Source organism: Schizosaccharomyces pombe, assembly GCF_000002945.2.
Source record: "Schizosaccharomyces pombe strain 972h- genome assembly, chromosome: II".
NCBI classification, from domain to species: Eukaryota; Fungi; Ascomycota; class Schizosaccharomycetes; order Schizosaccharomycetales; family Schizosaccharomycetaceae; genus Schizosaccharomyces; species Schizosaccharomyces pombe.
In genome coordinates this window covers 2,451,952-2,472,558 of record NC_003423.3, presented here as the reverse complement: position 1 = coordinate 2,472,558, position 20,607 = coordinate 2,451,952, and the positions used below count along the sequence as shown (strand labels likewise).

Genomic DNA, 20,607 nt, shown 5'->3' with positions numbered 1-20,607 from the left:
GTATATACCTCTAAGCAAATTTGTAAGTGTAAGCAAGTTTTTCTTTTTTCTTTTTTTTACTATATCTCTCTATTTATGTACTCGTACTTTGTATTGTGTTTGTTGCGTTGTAAAAAATCCTACAAGTCGAGATACTTTGCATAAATATATATGAATACATACATATATATATATAAATGTTGTGTGAGATGTGTCAATGGGTAGATACAAGCGCTAGCGAATTGAGACCTTTGAACGTATCAGGTTACGGAAAGTGTAAACTTGTAACTAGGGAAGTAGAATGCCGTGGCAGGAATGAGTAACGATGGTTGCAAGTGATAGCGTATGTTGAATGTTTTATGGGAACAAGACAAAATTAAAAAAGAAGCAGAGAATATTTATGAGAAAGAAACACTTTTTTATTCCCGTTTGAAACGGAATTCTTCTCTCAAGTTGTCAGTACTTGAAGCGATACATCCTATTATATATACAAAAACATCTTGATCACATTGATTAAAAAAGTATGGAGGAGCTACAATATAATTTCAAGAAGCGTCGCAAAACGCACAATGGAATCTCTCGTTTCCAAAGATCTGCGTTGCCACTAACGATTGTCTATACTATCTGGAGTACTTTTGGATCACCATGCAGTGGAGACCAAAGAGTCACATTGTCGATCACGTCGATCTTGAGAAAGGTTCAGGATCGACGAGAAAGCGAAAAGAAAGTAAAAGGTAAAGGAAGAGAAGAATATAGACGATATTATTTTTTCCTCCTCTTCTATGTATCTTTTCCCCACATTTTCTTAGGTTTATTTTTCTTTATCGATAAAAAGATTCTTCCTTTCCAATCCGTGTGATATATATTTTTTGTCCAAAACCTTTTGATAGCTTTGTCGGATTCACAACAATTCAGACATTTATAACGGGCATCTGATGAGCAAGTTGCATTGCTTTCTCTAAATTACCTTACCTAATGTCAAACTATCAAAAGGACACAACTTGTCGTCACACAAATCTCTTGAAAGGGATACAGGGATACAAAATTTCATCGTAGAGAAATACGGCTTTCATAACTTTCACTCTTCTAAAATATCAAACAGCAATCACAATTTTAAAAAAAGAAAAACTCGTCTTTTACTTTCTTTGCACTATCCAATCTACTACGTGTCGTGATGATTGATTGATCTTCCTCCATGAAGCAAATGGAGCTCCTCTAGCTTCTTCTTTCCTAGGTGTCTTTTGAATCCACGGAGTCCGAGTCATCTTTGCAGTGTACTACGCTATACTTCACTTTGCCATTACTTATGAAATTACATATTGGGGGTGGGTAATCAAGACACCAGACACTCCCTAGCGGTGGCGTTCCTTAACAGGTTTAAAAATAAAACTCGTTCTGGTTTCCCCATTCTCATTATTTAAATTTAGCATGATATTTTGTAACAAACACACTATTTTAAAAAACTGCACGGATACACTATTCTAAAAATTACACATCGTTACAATCTTTACGGTATTTTTCATTCCATTGCATTAGTGTTACATTACGGTAGTATATCTTATTTAACTTTATGTATTATCCTTAGACATTACCGAACTTCGCTACTTTGCCTTATTCGTTCTCTTCGATTCTTCTTTCTATTCATTGCCTCAATATTACATAAATTGAACGTAAGTAGGGTCCAAATTTTCCAAATGGCTATTGCTAGCGAAATCAGCACGTTGAAAAAATTTTCTCCTTTTTATGTTTTTACTCTCTCTACGCTGTAATTATCTAGGTTAACTTATCCTTGCAAAATACACTTCCTTGTTTTGCCGGATCTGTAAAGATCGTTGCTTAAATTTTGTAAAGTGAAATCTTAAATGGCATGTTAAAAATGGCTCGGTCGAGATGTCAAAATTTCGTTCTTTTGTCGCTCCTAGAACTACTAGTTTTACTTTTATATCCTTGAACTCTTTCATCTCCGTCCATCTTATACAGTACATAGCTAAAGTGAGAACGTTCCTTAATATTCGGTTTGTTGTATTTGTTTATTTACAACATGCAAGTTAATCCGAATACGTAATGGTTTGGAAGAGCTCCTTACGTTAGCGCTAAAAGAAAATATATAAGCGTAGGAAATATCATATTTTATAAACCTGTCTTTTACCCATACCATACGATAAGTTCAATTAGGAAAAAAAAAACAAAGAATCCTCAATTTGGAATTCTCATAGCTGTTTTCCTTTTTCCTTTTACTCATTCATTTTCTCGTATTCATTGTTGATCAACTCGGTCTTTTTGCACAACCATTCACATAGGTTGAGCCTGTTGTTTATCTTTGTTATTTTCTGAACTTGTTTTTATATTGCTTTGTTTGATTCAATGACTGCTCTATCAACCAACTCTTCTTCTGGTGGGATCTTCAAGATCGCTATTGTTGGCGCCGGTGGCATTAACTTTGGTACCCCCGAGGGACCTTGGAACAATGCCCAGAGAGTTGAAAAGGTGTTAGGAAAATCACTTCGAGTAACTGCTCTCATCAACCCCTTAATTAACGAAAGCGAGCGTGTTTTGAAGTCTAAATGTGCATCTGACGTTGCTTTCGCTTATGAAAACACCAAGACGTATGTCTCTGTAACTGAGTACTTGGAATACTTGGATTCCCATCCTGAGGATGTCCCTTCTGCTTATCTCATTGGCATTCCTCCTGATTTCCATGGCTGCACAACTCCGGGTATGGACATGGAGTTGGAAATTTTAAGAAAATACCCCAATGCTGCTCTATTTATCGAGAAGCCTATTACTAGTGCTCCTGTCCAAGGTGCTTTTAACCTCGTACATGAATTGGAGAAATACCATGCTATCATTTCAATTGGTTATATGTTCCGTTATTTAAAGATCGTTCAAGCCGCCAAGAAATACGTTGCCGATAATAACTTGAACATCGCTTGTACCATTGCAAGATATAACTCTGCTTACGAACATAATAACAAACTTTTCTGGTGGTACATGTCAAAGTCTGGTGGTCCCGTCGTTGAGCAAGCTACACATTTCTGTGATTTGTCCATCTATTTCGGTGGTGATGTCGATACTTCTACCGTCAAGGTAAACCGTGTAAACTGGTACGACCCTTGTGGAAAATTAGCTAAGGTTCCTGTTGACGAGGAGTCCATTCCCAAAGAGGAGCGCATCCCCCGTTTCACCGCTGCATCATGGAAATATAAGTCGGGTGCAGTTGGTATTCTCGCTCATAGTATCATTTTACAAGGAACGAATTATGACACTTGTCTAGAGCTTCAAGCAGATGGTCATTATGTTCGTATGGTTGACTTTTACGGTCAACCCAGACTTTACATTCGTTCTCCTGAGGCTGATAGCGAACGCATTATTAATTTCCCCGAAGATGATCCCTATTATAATGAATTTGATGCTTTCTTGGGTGTTGTCCAGGGCAGATATCCTCCTAGCCGCATTTTGTCCAAGTTTGACGACGGCGCTAAGACATACGAGTTGACGAAGATCATTACGAATAATTAAAGTATAGAAGAATTGAACACACAACTTTTTTTTCCTTATATTTTCACCATTTTGGCTTTTTTCTCTTTTTCGTTACCTTTCATGAAAGTTTTCCCTTCGTTATCGGGAATGTTTTTAGACTTAGTTCCAATATCACATGTCGTTTATATGTTTGTTTCAATTTGCAGATTACTTTTGAAAATGTACGATGACATATCACATCCTTCGATTCCTCTCTGTTGTAATGACAATGTGTTTGTATGTATTCGTTAAAAAATTGTTGATCAATTTTCTCGTAACGCGAAACTGTATTCTTCAGTAAACATAAATTTTGGTTACTAACGAAAAAAATATAGCATAGTTCAATTTAAAAAATTTTCCTTAGGCATAGCATTTAGTATAGTTATTATAAATATCTAAAATTCAAAAAAAAAAAGATCAATCTAGCAAAAAAATACTTTGGTGTATCGACCAACTACATTGTAGTGGATAAAAAATCGTAAGTTATTATTGACAATTTGCTTTTCGTAATACATAAAGAAGGTAAAATTTATCAACAATGAAGTAGATAATATTCATATAGATATTTCAATGGTTTATACATCTGTAACATAACTAAGACATATGTTAGTTTTTGTGCAAAGAAATGGAGAAATGAATAAAAAAAAAAAACAAAGACTTACTTAGCTGGGAATTGACCGGTCACTCCATTAAGTATCCCTTCAGACCATCCGTTTCCAGCGTTTCGATTTGTGACCTGAATTATATCACCCTCTTGGATTGATAATTCCATATCGGATTGAGCTGTGTATGCATATAACGCCTTAACATAAGAAGAATCTCCATCAAGTGTCACACTCGTATTTAATTCATCATTCAATTTAACATAAGAAGCTGGAATCAAGCCATCAGTTCCATCGATTTTTACTCGAACCCAACCAGAGCCATCTATATTGATCTATTAGAATGGGATTTTTCAAGCTTTACTTACCATCTGGTTCAAGTAGCGTAAATTCCTGTCCTTCAGAAGCTGTGATTACCCCTTCATGTTCCCCGGTAAAATCGTAAAGAACTACACCGTCAACCTTTGACGCTGGTTCAGCAGGCGTTGTTTCTTCTGTTTTCACGTTGCTTAAGGAAGTTTGATAAATACTACTTGAATCCATATCATCTGTGTATGTGTTACGATAGGATTCATAGGCATTTGAAGACGACGCAGAAGCATCAAAATCATCAGTGGCAGTAACACTGGTATCTACAGCATCATCGTCGGCCACTTCGGGCTCACCATTTTTGCAGTTGGCGGGAACAAGAAGTTCACACCTTGCATGGCATTTGAAGCCACAATCTACACGTGTTTTGTTAGTTAACGAAAGAAAGCAAATATTTCGTACTTTTGCAAACACATCCACGCTTCGATAACCCCCAAATAATTTCACGACAGTAACTGCAACTTGTCGGAAGTTTAAAACTAACATGTTTGAAATCATGAAAACGACCTCCTTCTTCTAAATTATTCGCAACTGACGTGATCTTGTTGATACGAACCTCTAAATCTTCTATTCTGGCCTTTACCATGAGCTCTTTCCCTTCTAGATTTATCGAAGCCTTTTTAGATTCAAATGACTGGTTAGCACTATTTGGATCATCGACGCGTAAACCTTCCAATTGTGAATCTAACGATACAAGCTCGCCTTTCTGTTTTCCAAGGTCATTTTTGGAGTGGACCAGTAAATTTCGGAGGTAGTTTTTACATGAACCATCCACCACCAGTGCATCCGTGTCATGCCAGATAGGACTAGGTTCAAAATGCAAGTCAGCAGGAAGTGCCCAATTCTTTGAATTGTGCCTTCCGAACATGGCAGAATCAAGGACTGGTTCATTTTTTGCAATTTCTGATTGAATTTCAACGGTTCTTTGGGATAAGGTATCATGGAGAGACTTTTCAATTGAAAAGCTGTTACACCATATTTCATTTAAATTCGAAACCCTGTATTCGTTCAATACTTGCATATGATTAAGGAGCGTTGGTAGAGTTTCATTATAAAACTTTTGCTTGTGGGCGTTGTATACAAGCATACGAAGTAGGTATTTATTTTTCTTATCGAGCATATCACTTTCAGATAATTTTAAATTTCTTTGAGTTTTTTGCTCTCGATATTTATCGTTTTTTTGCCTTGCGCTTTCTAAATCATCGCAGGCCTCATGGTAACTGACCTTGGCTCTCTTCACACTGTTTAACAATGTCTCCTTTTCGGATGAGAATTTTTTATATAAATCATCATAAACTTTTCTTAAAGCCTCTATATGAGACTCTAGTTTCTTCAGTTTTTCAGCAATGTCCAATGAATAGTCATCGGATAGCTTTTGATGAGTTTTTGATGAGCGCGTTAACTCATCCAAAATTTTAGACCATGTTGTTAAAGAAGCACTATAAAATTAGCCTGTGAACAGGAATTCAATATCCATCTAACTTCAATTGCTTGACAGGTTCCAATATTTTACATACCATTCTAAAGAGCCAGCAGACATTGCCGGAGTATCTCCGACTGAAAGGGCTGATGATTTTCTGGATTTCTTCTCCCCATATTTATTCGAAAGACTGGCTAATTTCTGAGCATATTCTTTTTCTAGCAACAAAGTTAGTCATTGAAATTTAACCATTGTCGTTTCTTATTTACCAATAGAACTTCTTTCTTTGTAGTACAATTGAATATCTTCAAGCCATTTCGCGCCATTATTAATCTTTGTTACAATGTGTTAATTGTTGAACTGTCTTCATTTTCATTCTTGGCATACCCAACTGTCGACAACTTTAAAATCGTCCTTTTATATATTAGTAAATATGCCAAATAACTAAAACACCTTACGTGAAGTTCATCACTAAATTTGTATGTTTCCAGGCTCATTATCCAGTATTATCTACACGTTTGATATCGCTGCAATAAAAATTTGTACCGGATATAAAACAATTAAAAAGAAAGTTTGACGGAAGAAATTGTGACAATTTTTGGCTTTACGTTACGAATGTTGATGAAAAGGAAGTACGGTGGTGAATCGAAACCTATATTGTTCAACTTTCACTTAAGGAGTAACTTAGCAATCACCAACTACATTGCCCACCAGAAATTGTCATCCAGTTTGCTAAGTCATCCTTGCTGAGTTTGGATATCTGAACTATAAATTTGATTTTTTTTATTTTTTTTACTAAAAAACATCCAAAATGTCAACTACACTGGGACAGGAAAGCAAAACTGACTGGGCTAGTTTGGACTCTGATGAAGAGGTTCAAAGAATTAGTGATAAAGTCAATCAGTTAAATACTTCAGAAAATAAAAATGAAGATCAAAAAGCAACAAATTTAAGTGACAGATTAGGTCCAAAAATCACTGAGAATGTTGATGCAAAATCTGAGCAAGACAAAGCGACCAACACGATTGCAGAGGACGCCAATACGAAGCAATCTGAAAATGATGAATCTAATTTAATACCAAATAAAAACGAGGTTCGTGTAAAATTAGCAGATCTACAGGCTGATCCAAACTCACCTCTTTTTTCTGTTAAAAGTTTTGAAGAGTTGGAGCTCAAGCCCGAATTATTAAAGGGAATTTATTCAATGAAATTCCAAAAACCCTCAAAAATTCAAGAGAAGGCGCTTCCACTTTTACTCTCAAATCCTCCTCGCAATATGATCGGACAATCACAATCCGGAACTGGTAAAACCGCTGCATTTGCATTAACGATGCTTTCTCGTGTTGATGCTTCTGTTCCCAAACCTCAAGCTATCTGCCTCGCTCCTTCTCGTGAATTGGCCCGTCAGATTATGGATGTCGTGACGGAGATGGGCAAATATACTGAAGTAAAAACAGCTTTTGGTATTAAAGACTCCGTCCCTAAAGGTGCAAAAATCGATGCTCAAATTGTAATCGGAACGCCTGGCACTGTGATGGATTTGATGAAGAGAAGACAGCTTGACGCTCGCGATATTAAAGTATTCGTGTTAGATGAGGCAGACAACATGTTAGATCAGCAAGGATTAGGAGATCAATCTATGCGTATCAAGCACCTTCTTCCTAGAAACACTCAGATTGTTCTTTTCAGTGCTACCTTTTCGGAACGCGTTGAAAAGTACGCTGAACGTTTTGCTCCCAATGCTAATGAAATTCGTCTGAAGACTGAGGAGCTTTCTGTTGAGGGAATCAAGCAGTTGTATATGGATTGCCAAAGTGAAGAACATAAATATAATGTTTTAGTGGAATTATATGGGTTATTGACTATTGGTCAATCAATTATATTTTGTAAGAAAAAGGATACCGCTGAAGAAATTGCTAGGCGTATGACTGCAGATGGACACACTGTTGCTTGTCTTACCGGTAATCTGGAAGGTGCACAACGTGACGCTATTATGGATTCATTCCGAGTAGGTACTTCAAAGGTTTTGGTTACTACGAATGTAATTGCTCGGGGTATCGACGTATCGCAAGTCAACTTGGTTGTAAACTATGATATGCCTTTAGATCAAGCAGGAAGACCCGATCCACAAACATATCTTCACCGTATAGGTCGTACCGGTAGGTTCGGCCGTGTTGGAGTAAGTATCAATTTTGTTCACGATAAAAAGAGTTGGGAAGAAATGAACGCCATTCAAGAATACTTCCAACGTCCCATCACGCGAGTGCCTACAGATGACTACGAAGAGCTTGAAAAAGTTGTCAAGAATGCACTTAAAATGTAAAGCATGTTGATTTTTAGAGATTATTTAATACATAGGTTTCTTGGTACCAATTACTAAAGGAATATTATTTACTTATGCTGGTATTTCACTGGTTTTTTTGCATATCAACTACCGAAAGAGAACGTAATCTCACTTACAAAAAGTAGAGAGCAGAAGTGTGAAAACAAAGAAAAAAGAGTATACATTTTGACTTAAGATTGCATTGATTAAGACGTATGAAACTTTAGCCAAAAAAAATAAAAATGTTTGCTTAAGAGGAGGTAGCCTTGTCAACGACATCACGAGCAAAGGTAGGAAGAACAAAGGAAGCAGCATGAATTTCACTGTTATAGTACTTACAAAGCTTATTCTCTTCTTCGGGAGACCACTTGCGAAGAGGCTTGCTAAGGTCGATGGAAGCATCCTTGGAGGCTACAACGAAGCCGATAGATCCAGAGGGATAGGTGGGGATAGTAGTGTATGCGTAACGAACATTGGGGAAAACTGTTTTAACGGCAGTCAAGACATTGCTGATGACACCCAAATGAATCCACATACACTCAGCTTGAGTAGTAATGACACCGCCTCCACGAAGAGCATCGGAAAGAAGTTGAAAGTAAGGTTTTTGGAACAAGGCTTCGGCAGGACCGTCAGGATCGGAAGAGTCTGTAATAATCACATCAAAAGTATTTTGATAATCTTGCAAAAATTTAAAACCGTCACCAATGTGTACCTTAACCTTGGGATGATTGAAACCTGCGGACATCTCAGGAAGGTATTGCTTGGAGACTTTAATGACATCTTCATCAATATCGCACAAGATAGCCTCTTCGACACATTCGTGTTTGACCACCTCACGAAGTACACCGCCATCACCACCACCAATAACGAGAACTTTCTTTGGGTTGGGGTGACTGTTTAGAGCAAGATGAGCAATCATTTCTTGGTAAGAAAACTCGTCGCGCTCAGTGGCTTGAATAGCACCATCCAAAACCAAAACATGTCCATAAGTTTCACTCTCAAAGACCAAAACATCTTGATACTTTGATTTTCCTGCATATAAAACCTTTTTAACCTTCAAGGTCATGGCTTGACCAGGCCACATGTTGTTGATCTCACGAAACCAACCATCTTTAATAAGAGGATGAGAAAGTTCTTGAACAGACATTTTCACTTCTAAATAACAATAAAGACACACAAAAGCAAGTAAGTAAGGTTGTAGTACCAAGCAAATACAAACGTTGCAAACTTTGCTTTTAGGAAAATTTTGTCATGTCGCATATTTAAGCGTGACCGTTTTAGCGCAGCGCTTGAGTTAAAAGTAGCATGTTAAGATACGTTACTTTTTTTAAAAAATGAGCTTAATTGATATACTTTCGGTTGTTGCTTACATTATTATCAGCGATGCTTGGCAATGAAAAGTAGACTTCTATTGTTGGGAGTGGATTTGGAACAACAATCATATTTGACGAAGCTAAAACTGATCGAGGAAACATTTGAATTAGTAAACAAATGTGTTTATACAATATTCCTTAGTTAATACGATGTCGTTTAATAAATCAAGAATTGATCAACGTAGAGGTTATATCAGCATTGTGCATCAGTATAGAGAAAAGTAGCAGGGTAAAAGAATAGTATGATAGATCTTTTGGTTAAGATTTGGAGACGAAATTATAACTACCATATGAGAATACAGGAAAGTGATATAGTATCGATGAATAATGTATAAGAAAAAAGCGCAACAATGACTTGAAGCGCTTATGCACAGTACGCATATAGTACACTTTCATAAGTTTGGCTCGTTAAAAATTAAAATCACGAGACTGGTGTGGTATAAATTGATGTAAATTCGACTTAAATCTCAAATGTATCTGGAGAAAAAGTGTTTGTATAATAACAATACGAATGATGGGAAAGTGTTTCTTCCAAAAGAAAAATAAAACATAAAGCGTTGAAGGATTTTGTCAAATTTTCAATCACTTCTCAATCCCACCAGTGCTGTTGTTGTTTTGCTATCCTATATCGAAAATTTTAATTTCAAGTTACATGATCAATTCACCTATTTACAAGCAGATTGTTGATCAATCTTAATGCCAAAAGTTAGCAATATTGTAGATCTTAAATTCATTACGATGATTTGTAAATGAATCGCTTTAGATAAACCATGTAAGACAGGTGATTGAAAAGTTATATTCTCAACAAAAAAGCCAGAGTGGAACCAAACATAAAACCAAGCTTACAATTATTGAGGCAGATGAGTATGCATTGAATCTCAAACTTACTCATTTCTTGAACACTTCTTTTTTACTCAGAAGAATATTCGTGGCACGCAAAATTTACACAAGATTTCTCTCTACGGTATTTCTATTTTAAAGCTAAATTCTACTACTTTCTCTGGCTAAAAGAATTGATAAATCAAAGGACAAGAAGATCGAAATTCTGACATAGTCCATTTAGTGGCACATATTCCCAGTACTATTCACTGTATCCTTTTAAACGACATCCAATCCTCCTACAAAGATAATTTTACTAACGCCTTTTATTGTATAATAATAAAACGAATGTGGCATACGTGTTCCTTATAACGCACTCCTTATAAGCCATACCAAGATTTTGGTTTTCTACCAATGATACCTACATAGTAAATCCCATACTCACTTACTTACCCTTTACCGTCCTCATCGTCCCAAAACTTGGTTGATCGTAGTTGTGAGTAAATCAAGTTGGTTGATTGAAATATAAATAAAAATTTATTAAAAAATTGCATTCCCATAATCCAAATTGTGCGTGTATCTTATAGGCATAGTTGGCAGCATTCCTGCTTCATTTATTTCAAATATCCCCGTCTCTTCTTTATTCAAGCTATATTGATATGGAACAACTTATTCCATTGGTGAATCAACTTCAAGACCTTGTCTACAACACAATTGGGTCAGATTTTTTGGATTTACCATCCATAGTGGTCGTTGGGTCCCAATCTTGTGGAAAATCTTCTGTATTGGAAAATATTGGTAAGTACTGTTTATTAAAATTAATTTAGATAAAGAATCAACAGCTAAAAAATTATCAGAGGTGTTTTTTCCTCTGGATAAATTTTTCGTAATTTTGACAGTACATTGTTATTAACTCATTCGTATTTTAGTTGGTAAAGATTTTTTACCTCGTGGTACCGGAATTGTCACTAGAAGACCCTTGATACTACAACTCATCAACTTGAAGCGCAAGACCAAAAATAACCATGATGAGGAAAGTACTTCTGACAACAATTCAGAAGAAACAAGTGCTGCTGGGGAAACAGGCAGTCTTGAAGGAATTGAAGAAGATTCTGATGAAATTGAAGATTATGCTGAATTTTTGCATATCCCCGATACCAAATTTACCGACATGAACAAAGTTCGCGCAGAGATTGAGAATGAGACTCTACGGGTTGCTGGTGCAAACAAAGGAATTAACAAATTGCCAATCAATCTAAAAATTTATTCTACTCGCGTTTTGAACTTAACTTTAATTGATTTGCCTGGGCTTACAAAAATTCCCGTTGGAGATCAGCCTACTGATATTGAGGCTCAAACACGCTCTCTTATTATGGAATACATCAGCCGTCCCAATTCCATTATACTTGCTGTATCTCCTGCCAACTTTGACATTGTCAACAGTGAGGGCCTAAAACTAGCGAGGTCTGTTGATCCCAAGGGTAAGCGCACTATTGGTGTTCTTACCAAGCTTGACCTTATGGATCAAGGTACCAATGCAATGGACATATTAAGCGGTCGCGTTTATCCCCTTAAGCTGGGTTTCGTAGCAACTGTTAACCGTTCCCAGTCTGATATTGTATCTCACAAATCCATGAGAGATGCTTTGCAATCTGAGCGCTCTTTTTTTGAACATCATCCGGCATATCGTACCATTAAAGATCGTTGTGGAACACCCTATCTTGCCAAGACATTGAGTAATCTATTGGTATCACATATCCGTGAGCGCCTTCCCGATATCAAAGCCCGCCTTAGCACTCTAATATCTCAAACTCAACAACAACTAAACAATTACGGTGACTTTAAACTTTCTGATCAGAGTCAACGTGGAATTATTTTATTGCAGGCGATGAATCGCTTTGCCAACACGTTCATTGCTAGTATAGATGGAAATTCTTCAAATATTCCCACAAAAGAACTTTCAGGTGGTGCTCGTCTTTACTCCATTTTCAATAATGTATTTACTACTGCATTGAATTCAATCGATCCTTTACAAAACTTATCGACAGTCGACATACGTACAGCTATATTGAATAGCACAGGCTCTAGGGCTACCTTGTTCCTTTCGGAAATGGCTTTCGATATATTGGTGAAGCCGCAATTAAACCTTTTAGCGGCACCCTGTCATCAATGTGTCGAGCTTGTTTACGAAGAATTAATGAAAATATGTCATTATTCTGGTGACTCAGACATATCGCATTTTCCCAAGTTGCAAACTGCTCTCGTAGAAACCGTTAGCGATTTACTACGAGAAAATTTAACTCCTACTTATTCTTTTGTAGAAAGCTTGATTGCTATTCAAAGTGCATATATTAATACGAATCATCCGGATTTCTTAGGGGTGCAGGGTGCAATGGCTGTAGTATTGTCAAGAAAAGAACAGAATCGCTTAATGCTTTCCCAAGAAAATGATGAACCCATTTCTTCTGCTTTGGACACTGTGAAGCCTGACGGAATTGAGTTGTATTCTTCGGATCCCGACACTTCTGTTAAGAGTATTACCAATAAAGCGACGAACGAGATTACAACTTTGAAGAGCGATGATTCAGCAAAAATGCAGCCTTTGGATGTTTTGGCTTCTAAACGGTATAATAATGCCTTTAGCACTGAAACTGCGGAAAGAAAAACATTTCTTAGCTATGTCTTTGGTGCCAATAATGCGACTAGGAAAGCAATGAGCATTGATAAGTCTTCTAGCTATCCTTTAAATGATTCTCTTTCTGGAGGAGATACAAATCACAAAAACAACCATCCTTTAAAGATGACAGATTTATCAAATGAAGTTGAAACAATGGCGTTGGAGGACATGAGTGAAAGGGAAGAAGTTGAAGTTGATCTTATTAAAGAGCTAATTACTTCTTATTTCAACTTAACTAGGAAGATTATAATTGATCAGGTACCAAAGGTAATTATGCATTTGCTCGTGAACGCCTCTAAAGATGCCATTCAAAATCGTTTGGTTAGTAAATTATACCGAGAGGATTTCTTTGACACCCTCCTTATTGAAGATGAGAACGTCAAAAGTGAAAGAGAAAAATGTGAGCGTCTTTTATCTGTTTACAACCAAGCAAACAAAATTATTTCAACGGTTTTTTAATGAACACGAATTATCACGTTACGTCTGAAGATTAAGATATTCTGGAAAAATTTACTTTTATTTTCTAATATTTATGCTTCTAGCTATCAGAAGCGATATTAACAAATCACATATAATAGGTTGAATGATAAAACGTTAGGATACTAAAGTACAATGTAATAGCGGTAAAATGTAAATAACACTGTGAAACGGTTTCTTTGTTTTCAACCCGTCTAGTCTCATTCTAATAAATTGTGAACATAGAATGAAATGTGTCAAATGAAGGTTTTCTAGAAGGGACAAGTCTTTCTTATGTAATGCAAATTTCTAAAGAAAAAATAATTGTAATGTTACATTTCTCCACAACCACGCCTCTCATGAAAATAATCATAAGCTATGCATACGCCGTGAAAATGACAAAAAGCAGCAATGATCACACAAACATGGAACCACTGATGACTACTACCAAAAACATCATATTTTCCTGGACTCCATTTTTCTGGAATCCTTAAGGCGTATATGACAGCTCCAACTATATAGAAAAGACCTTGTAGTAAAAGCCAGACAAGGCCCATTCGCACCAAAATTTCGGAAAAGCTAAAAATTTTTAATGCATGTATTACTGGAAATATTCCAAAAAGACCCATGAGAACAAATATCAAAGCTCGATATGGTCTCCATTCTGGTTGTCGAAATCGATCAAGAAGACAAGTGGACGCTACAATAACGCCAATGCCAATAATAGTACCTATGTACAATGTGCGAAAATTTGCATGGCAAGCAAAAGCGTAATGTAAACAAGGAATAAAAGAGCCGACAATCATGACGACGATGCCCAAATAATCGAGTTTGTTTCCAAACTTTGAAACATCATCCGAATGATTCGAAATGGTATGGTAAAACGTTGAGCATCCAAGCATAGTGAATGCACTAAATAAAAATACCGTTATAACATAAACATCTTCAGCAGTTGTAGTATCTCTCTTTAAAATCAATTCGGACTTGAAAATAAAAAACAAAAAAACTATCGCACCAAAAAGATGAGTCCATATATTAACGCTCTCATTATGAACATGGAAAATAGATTTAACGCATAAATAAAATGAAAATGAAGGAGGTCGATATCCGGATATGATATATTGATTGTCCTGCTGCCAAGGTTCCAATTGATCCCAAGTAAGTAATCCTTTTCGGTTTCTAAGTGGTATATCAGAGCTAGAGACGGCTATCTTTCCTGTTTTTATAGTAATTCCCTTATCCGCATGAGTTGCAGCATCCCACTTGTGATCTTGCTGCTTTTCTAATAACTGCTCTGATTCTGACATAGTAATGTTCAACGGTCGATATAAGAGAAAAATATAAATTGCGTGGATAGACTAGATGTTGATGCAATTATTTACATGAAAATGGGGAATGCTGAGCAGAATAAGTGTAAACTGAACTCGGGTTCTTATGGAAAATTCGGTCTGTTGTAAATTCCGTTCCAAGAACTTTATACCATTGAACGTAGAATGACCTATAGTTTAATGATTGAAGAAGAAAAATGTAAAGACGGAATAATAAACGTAGTGTAAACAATAGGTGTGCTGCAATATCTCAAATAGTAATTATATCACCAAAACTCTTGCTTAGCTATTAATTGATATATACTAGTATTCAGAAAAGAAAACCAATTAGCTTTCTAAATCTAAGCGTGTTTTTTATGAGTAAGGGAATTGCATGCTATTCATATACGTTGAAAAGTTGGGTACTTTTGCTAAAAATCAAACGACTTTCGTCCACACCCATAAAGACGGAGCGCGGATTACGCTAGCCGCGACCAAACTTCATATTACCGCTTTGCTTGGTAGAGATCAAGAAAAACTCTCAGCAAAAATTGATTCTTTACTATTAAAATACAATTGAAGCACTATTCACTGTGGTAATTTGAGATTGTTCGAAACAAAAAAAATATTTATTATAATAAATTCCTTGTTACGCCAAAGATTATTTATTGAAACAAAATATATAGGTACAGCAGATTCATAGATTATAAAGAGAATAACAGAAATGATAACAAAACAGAGATAGATGTCCTTTAAATTTGATAATTACGTAGAAAATTAAGTAAAATGGTAATGCCGAAAATGCTTAGAGAAGAAAACAAAAACTTTTGGGGGTATTAGCTGCAATACTAACAATGGCTTGCAAGAACAGATTAGGGAATTGGGGAGTTATGCACAAACTAAGATGGGAGCAAGAAATGATATAAATGATATCGAGGAAAACAGAAATGGATAAATCTACAGATCATCCTTGGAAGGCTCTTCTTCCATCGTGTTGTCGGCGTCCAGCGTCTCTTCAGTTTGATCGTCCATATCAGTTTTATCGTCCTCATTATCAGCATCATTCTCTGCCGTTTGTTTTACACTTGTAAACACTGGTGATGGGGATTTCTTTTCAGAAGATCTCTCGGGGCGATGACTTGAAGTCTCAAAGTCAGGAGCTGTAGACTTCGCTACGTCGTGATCATCTTCAACGTCTGAAGCATGTTTTGCAACGGGAGACATGCTGCCTTCCCGATTTTTCTCCTCATCCTCAATGGATTCTTTTTCTTTTTCTTTTTCGGAAAGATTGATCTTATTTGAGCTGTCATCGTTATTACGCCCATTGCGAGCTTTCAAATTAGTCTTGTTTCCTCTTGTTACAGAAGATTTTCCATTTACTTTCGGTGGCAGCCCTTTGTCTAGTTTCTTTCCGTTCCCAGATTCATTAAGCAAATTTTTCCCCTTTTTACCTATGCTTTCAACACCTGCGTTTTCAGAAAACCGCTCAGCCTTGCCGGAGCGAAGAGTGGATTCATTGAATAAGCTTTCTATGGTACAAGGCTTGATACGTCTTACCTTATCTTTGGAGAGACCTTGTGTCCAGCCTTCATCACTATTAAGCCATTCACGCCATTTTGATTGCCGGTAATCACGAATTTTATCATAAGGACCATTATACACTTGCTCAGAATTTCTAGCAAATACATCTTCGGTCCCATTTTCATATCTGATTTTAACGGTATTAATTGGTATTGTCAAGGCTAGTCCTGATTCCAAGAAACTAGTAATAATAGCATTTGCACTTTTTACCACGGAACTAGACTCGTCATCCTCATTTCCTTCATCTGAGGGCAAGCATTTTCGAAGGAATGGTATTCGAACATGCTCAGGTAATATGCCTTCAGTCGGACTCGACATTATGTAACTTCCAATGTAATAGCACCACTTTTCTGCATCCGACTTGAGAGTTCCCATTGTTAGATCTTCGCGTCCCATTAGCCTTATGGCTGATTGTCGAGTTTGTGAATTCCAATCAATGCAACATAAATTTTCATCTGGTCCAAACGCAGTCTCTGTTTGTATCCGATACATGATTTGTTGACGAGGACTAGTACGTCTTTGTACTCGATCTTTCTCGTAATACATGAAAACTTGAGCCAAGCGACGGTTGGTTGTAACGGAATGTAGTTGTTTAATAATAGAAGTGACCAATTTTTCAACGGTGTATAATCTAAAAGCATGAATACCGTAAAGACAACGTAAAGCATCTTCAAACCCATTTTGATCAATTTCACCTTCCATCAAGCGTTCGCACAACTGAATCGCTTGCTCGTAAACAGTGTCAGCTGTAGGTAAAGCAAAGCCAAGACGTTCAGAAGGATGGCGAACTAATCCGAGCTCAACTGCGACAGGATTGGATTTGACATCATGTTGCTTACTATAAGCCATTTGCTCAAGATTTTTAATCTCTTCTAACCTTGAATATAAAGTGTGGAACAAACGAAAAAAACAATACAGGCTCATGTTTCCAAATAAATTATACACAGAACGATCAGACAATTTTGTTCCATCGTCAAGGAGACTACCATCAGTATCGGTAAATTTACAATTCACCCAAACTTCGCCAGTTGAAAAAACTGATGAAGACTCATCGTCATTTTCCTCATGCTCACTAATATGTTCATCAATTTCACTGGCGTCAGGTGTCCTCTCAGTACTTTCTGATACATAATCTTCCTTAACTGAACTTCTATTTTCACGAGCTCCTCTATAAGTCTTCTTTAATACATCCTTCAAAAGCCTTAGGCCATTGTTGTTAGCATGGTGAATGGGCGAACTGGAAGCTCTCGGTTTTTCTATGAGACTAGATGACAAAGAATCAATATCAGATTCCTCTTCGTTAAAATGAGTGGGAAGATAAGGAATAAACGAGTCATAGGGAACATCGAAAAAAAGTGAAAGAAACGACCGAAGAAAATTAGACATCTTCTCGTTATCCTCAGCAGAGTGAGTTGAACCATGAATCAGAAAAACCCCAAACAAACGAGCAATATCAGTAATAATATTGGGGTCCTTGTAAGAAAATAAAAATTGGTGAGAGGGTGTGACTTTCCCTTCTGATAGTTCAACTTTCTGCTGCTGGGCTAAATTACGAAGCTCAGAAATAAGGAATTTGGGAGTGGTACTTTTCTTGTCAACACTTTTAAATGATACTCCCTGATGGTCCAAACTTCGATAAAAGTTTTTCTCTTCTATATCATGCCAAAGTTCATTCCAATGGTTTTGAAGCGATCTCCATTCTCTATCTTTTTTCTTCAAACGTTCCAAAACAATTGGTATGGTTACCGAAGGGTTTTTCTGCAGATTCTCGATAATTTGCTGTGCATGTTCTTTTCCGTAAACTTTTTTAATGACCTTATGATAAATCGAGACAGACTTGCCTCCTAGATTAGATGGAAGAGTCCAGTTTGCCTTTTCAACTTCACTCATTTTTAACATTTTGTCAGCATGAATTTGTAAAAGTTCTATAAAACGCATGTTAGCACCAATATGACGATCATATTCATATCTTTCCTCCTCTAGTTTATGTAAATTTTCCTCAAATTGATTTTTCCTGTGTGCAATAAATCCAGAATCCTCTGAAGCCAAAGTTGGGAAACTAACCCATGCATCATTCAAAATTGTCCAGCATAAATCATCCCTACCCGAGCAAGGAAGCAAAAGCTCGATTTTTGGCAATAAGCGGTAACTTGGTCCACAGCTTTTGCATTGTGTAAGATCTACTCTAGGTCTAGGTACAGGGATCGGGTTTGCAGGATTATATTTGACCAAGTCCTTTAACCAGTTCATTAAGTGCTCATTACTACCGAAAAAAACATAGCACCTCTCAACGAGTGCGTTTTTATCAAAAACCTCTTGAGAATAAAGTTCCAAGAGTTTAATAAATTCATTGTACTTTGATTCATTGGCAAGATATTGGCGTGCATGCTCCAAAAACTCAAGTTCTGAGGGATTTTTGTTTTGTGCTATAGGTACGTTAAATGCACGTGGTGTAGTCTCCTCAACGGAAGAAGTAGCAGTCCTAGTTCTTTTGGAATGATTTCTAGTCTGCACAGCAGGTTCTCCTCTACGCTTTTCAGGTGCAGGTTGGGCTTTGGCAGTAGTGGGTGGAGCAAATTTACCAATAGGGGGGAGTGCACTCGTAGGAGTGGCTGATGGAGATCGTTTTGGAGTGGCAGTAGCTGATTCTTGAGGCACTACTGTAGACTTGTCCTGAGTTTCGGCGGGAGCATTAACTGATACGTCAGGTAAAAAACGCTTGAACTCCTCTAATAAGTCAGGAGCTTCCGCAAATAACTGAGATACTTGAAAATAGACAAGTTGTATAGGTCGTTGATCGTGTTGGTATGATTTTAGGATGTCTAAAAACGAGTTATAGGCTTCAGGTTTATGGGAAAACCGATTTTTAACATTATTAACAAAATTAATGGCTTGGTCGAGATCGGCAGCCTGTTTCACAGATGCATCAACTGGAGGATATGATGGAGCAGCTGGAGAAGGAGAGGGGTTAAATTGCAATGTAGATGGAGCCGGAGGTTGCAAAACAGGATGAGAGGCTGACGATTGTTTCATATTCATGGAAGTATAAGAGGCAGCCGCAGGAAGAGGTGTAGTTGAACCATGTGGAGGCGGAGGAGCAGTGGTTTTACCTAAATCATTGATCATTAGAGGACCTTGAGGCGTAGTGATATGGATTCCTGCCAAAGATCCAGGATCTGCACTGCTTATTTCAATGCTGTATCCAGGAGGTAAAAATGTATTAAAACCCTGAATCAGATTTGGGTATCCAGCAAATAATTTTGAAACTCTGGTAATGACTTCTGGTGTTTCAATCGCCTGCGATTTGAACTCTTTCATGATATCTAAAAACTCATTATAAATTTCGGGTTCTTGATGAAACTGCAATTTAACAAGATCCAGGTATGATAAAGCATCTGTGACATTCAACTGTCGGTACTCTTGAGGAGGTGGAGGTGGAGCAGAAGGATTTTGATTAGGAACAAAAGGAGAAGCAGAAGATTTTACAGTGCCTGGTCTAGGAATATTAGAATCAGTAGAAGAAAGTATGGTCGGTTGTTGCTCAATGGCGCGAGCGGGACTTGCTGAGATCACAGTAACATTAGGGTGCGACTGGGGTTGTGGTGGGGGAGGAAGCTGCGAAGGCGGCCCACCATAAACAGCAGCATACCCATTTGCAGGATTCGGTATGGCTGTATGAGACACTTGTGTATTTACATTACGGTAAAGTAAACGCCCCGTTGCCGGATCGTATACTGGACTGATAGAGTTGAATAAAGGGAATGGAGGTGGTCCTTGTGGGTTGGTGTGAGGAGGGGCCTGAGTAAATAAAGGTGCTAATCAAATAATTAGTATTTTTATACAAATATATTTTGTAATTAGTAGTTTCAAGTAAAACAAATCCTACTGTTTACAATAAAATCAATATTGTTTTACATGTCAAAACCATAACAAGTTAGAGCAAATTACATACCATTACCGGGATGATAGGCCATCGTCCCAGAAGGAGTCAAGTAAGGTCCTGTATAATTTATTGCGACATTGGAATAATCTTCAAGCCTGTGGCATTGGCCTAAACGTGCATCTTGCCAGTCTTTTGCCATCCCAAAAGTTGTTGGTATAGAGCATGTCGGTCCTGGCCACGTAACATGGTTGACATACTCTAGCGATTTAAGCGGGATACGCGATCCATAAACGAGAGAT

The 20,607-nt window shown here is 37.1% G+C and overlaps 8 protein-coding genes, 14 long non-coding RNA genes and 1 other non-coding gene across 23 annotated transcripts; 13 read left to right on the top strand and 10 right to left on the bottom strand.

Moving 5' to 3' along the window:
* Nucleotides 1-21: 21 nt before the first annotated feature.
* On the bottom strand, nucleotides 22-120 carry SPOM_SPNCRNA.397. Its single transcript, NR_150793.1, has one exon. It is a non-coding gene; the product is annotated as a small non-coding RNA, feature may be longer (non-coding RNA).
* A 382-nt stretch (nucleotides 121-502) lies between these two features.
* On the top strand, nucleotides 503-838 carry SPOM_SPBC12C2.14C (uncharacterized protein; the record flags this gene model as incomplete). The annotated part of the gene is made up of 1 exon (NM_001021927.1): nucleotides 503-838. The coding sequence occupies one exon, from the start codon at nucleotides 503-505 to the stop codon at nucleotides 836-838; it is 336 nt and encodes a 111-aa protein (NP_596019.1).
* A 58-nt stretch (nucleotides 839-896) lies between these two features.
* On the top strand, nucleotides 897-1,617 carry SPOM_SPNCRNA.5676. Its single transcript, NR_195027.1, has one exon. It is a non-coding gene; the product is annotated as a non-coding RNA (long non-coding RNA).
* Nucleotides 1,618-2,119: 502 nt separating this feature from the next.
* SPOM_SPBC12C2.04 (NAD-binding dehydrogenase family protein) lies at nucleotides 2,120-3,701 on the top strand. Its single transcript, NM_001021926.3, has one exon. It carries the CDS (start codon nucleotides 2,344-2,346, stop codon nucleotides 3,496-3,498), a length of 1,155 nt encoding a protein of 384 aa, NP_596018.1. The 5' UTR covers nucleotides 2,120-2,343; the 3' UTR covers nucleotides 3,499-3,701.
* A 118-nt stretch (nucleotides 3,702-3,819) lies between these two features.
* bzz1 (diacylglycerol-binding protein Bzz1) lies at nucleotides 3,820-6,531 on the bottom strand. The gene is made up of 8 exons (NM_001021925.3): nucleotides 6,348-6,531; nucleotides 6,277-6,303; nucleotides 6,159-6,222; nucleotides 5,987-6,107; nucleotides 4,872-5,908; nucleotides 4,469-4,825; nucleotides 4,161-4,425; nucleotides 3,820-4,092 (listed from the first exon to the last, which is right to left on the bottom strand). The coding sequence occupies exons 1-8, from the start codon at nucleotides 6,384-6,386 to the stop codon at nucleotides 4,074-4,076; spliced, it is 1,929 nt and encodes a 642-aa protein (NP_596017.1). The 5' UTR covers nucleotides 6,387-6,531; the 3' UTR covers nucleotides 3,820-4,073.
* Nucleotides 4,556-6,574, top strand: SPOM_SPNCRNA.1518. Its single transcript, NR_150406.1, has one exon. It is a non-coding gene; the product is annotated as a non-coding RNA, possible alternative UTR (long non-coding RNA).
* A 1-nt stretch (nucleotide 6,575) lies between these two features.
* Nucleotides 6,576-8,290, top strand: dbp5 (ATP-dependent RNA helicase Dbp5). The gene has a single exon (NM_001021924.3). It carries the CDS (start codon nucleotides 6,701-6,703, stop codon nucleotides 8,210-8,212), a length of 1,512 nt encoding a protein of 503 aa, NP_596016.1. The 5' UTR covers nucleotides 6,576-6,700; the 3' UTR covers nucleotides 8,213-8,290.
* SPOM_SPNCRNA.5675 lies at nucleotides 6,610-7,619 on the bottom strand. Its single transcript, NR_195026.1, has one exon. It is a non-coding gene; the product is annotated as a non-coding RNA (long non-coding RNA).
* On the bottom strand, nucleotides 8,198-9,444 carry srm1 (spermidine synthase). The gene has a single exon (NM_001021923.3). The coding sequence runs from the start codon at nucleotides 9,357-9,359 to the stop codon at nucleotides 8,463-8,465; it is 897 nt and encodes a 298-aa protein (NP_596015.1). The 5' UTR covers nucleotides 9,360-9,444; the 3' UTR covers nucleotides 8,198-8,462.
* On the top strand, nucleotides 8,224-9,777 carry SPOM_SPNCRNA.1517. The gene has a single exon (NR_150405.1). It is a non-coding gene; the product is annotated as a non-coding RNA, possible alternative UTR (long non-coding RNA).
* On the bottom strand, nucleotides 9,446-10,656 carry SPOM_SPNCRNA.1516. The gene has a single exon (NR_150404.1). It is a non-coding gene; the product is annotated as a non-coding RNA, possible alternative UTR (long non-coding RNA).
* Nucleotides 10,657-10,862: 206 nt separating this feature from the next.
* Nucleotides 10,863-13,743, top strand: dnm1 (mitochondrial dynamin family scission GTPase Dnm1). The gene is made up of 2 exons (NM_001021922.3): nucleotides 10,863-11,202; nucleotides 11,334-13,743. Exons 1-2 carry the CDS (start codon nucleotides 11,064-11,066, stop codon nucleotides 13,538-13,540), a joined length of 2,346 nt encoding a protein of 781 aa, NP_596014.1. The 5' UTR covers nucleotides 10,863-11,063; the 3' UTR covers nucleotides 13,541-13,743.
* On the bottom strand, nucleotides 11,631-11,849 carry SPOM_SPNCRNA.5674. Its single transcript, NR_195025.1, has one exon. It is a non-coding gene; the product is annotated as a non-coding RNA (long non-coding RNA).
* On the bottom strand, nucleotides 11,993-12,507 carry SPOM_SPNCRNA.5673. Its single transcript, NR_195024.1, has one exon. It is a non-coding gene; the product is annotated as a non-coding RNA (long non-coding RNA).
* SPOM_SPNCRNA.5672 lies at nucleotides 12,725-13,017 on the bottom strand. The gene has a single exon (NR_195023.1). It is a non-coding gene; the product is annotated as a non-coding RNA (long non-coding RNA).
* On the bottom strand, nucleotides 13,580-15,277 carry izh2 (hemolysin-III family protein). The gene has a single exon (NM_001021921.3). It carries the CDS (start codon nucleotides 14,842-14,844, stop codon nucleotides 13,870-13,872), a length of 975 nt encoding a protein of 324 aa, NP_596013.1. The 5' UTR covers nucleotides 14,845-15,277; the 3' UTR covers nucleotides 13,580-13,869.
* SPOM_SPNCRNA.5671 lies at nucleotides 13,863-15,103 on the top strand. The gene has a single exon (NR_195022.1). It is a non-coding gene; the product is annotated as a non-coding RNA (long non-coding RNA).
* On the top strand, nucleotides 15,275-15,580 carry SPOM_SPNCRNA.5670. The gene has a single exon (NR_195021.1). It is a non-coding gene; the product is annotated as a non-coding RNA (long non-coding RNA).
* On the bottom strand, nucleotides 15,440-20,531 carry pst1 (Clr6 I prime and Rpd3L histone deacetylase complex subunit Pst1). Its single transcript, NM_001021920.3, has 2 exons — nucleotides 20,378-20,531; nucleotides 15,440-20,240 (listed from the first exon to the last, which is right to left on the bottom strand). Exons 1-2 carry the CDS (start codon nucleotides 20,505-20,507, stop codon nucleotides 15,802-15,804), a joined length of 4,569 nt encoding a protein of 1,522 aa, NP_596012.2. The 5' UTR covers nucleotides 20,508-20,531; the 3' UTR covers nucleotides 15,440-15,801.
* Nucleotides 15,715-16,088, top strand: SPOM_SPNCRNA.5669. The gene has a single exon (NR_195020.1). It is a non-coding gene; the product is annotated as a non-coding RNA (long non-coding RNA).
* On the top strand, nucleotides 16,214-17,023 carry SPOM_SPNCRNA.5668. Its single transcript, NR_195019.1, has one exon. It is a non-coding gene; the product is annotated as a non-coding RNA (long non-coding RNA).
* SPOM_SPNCRNA.5667 lies at nucleotides 18,968-19,572 on the top strand. Its single transcript, NR_195018.1, has one exon. It is a non-coding gene; the product is annotated as a non-coding RNA (long non-coding RNA).
* Nucleotides 19,792-20,242, top strand: SPOM_SPNCRNA.5666. The gene has a single exon (NR_195017.1). It is a non-coding gene; the product is annotated as a non-coding RNA (long non-coding RNA).
* Nucleotides 20,532-20,607: the final 76 nt, after the last annotated feature.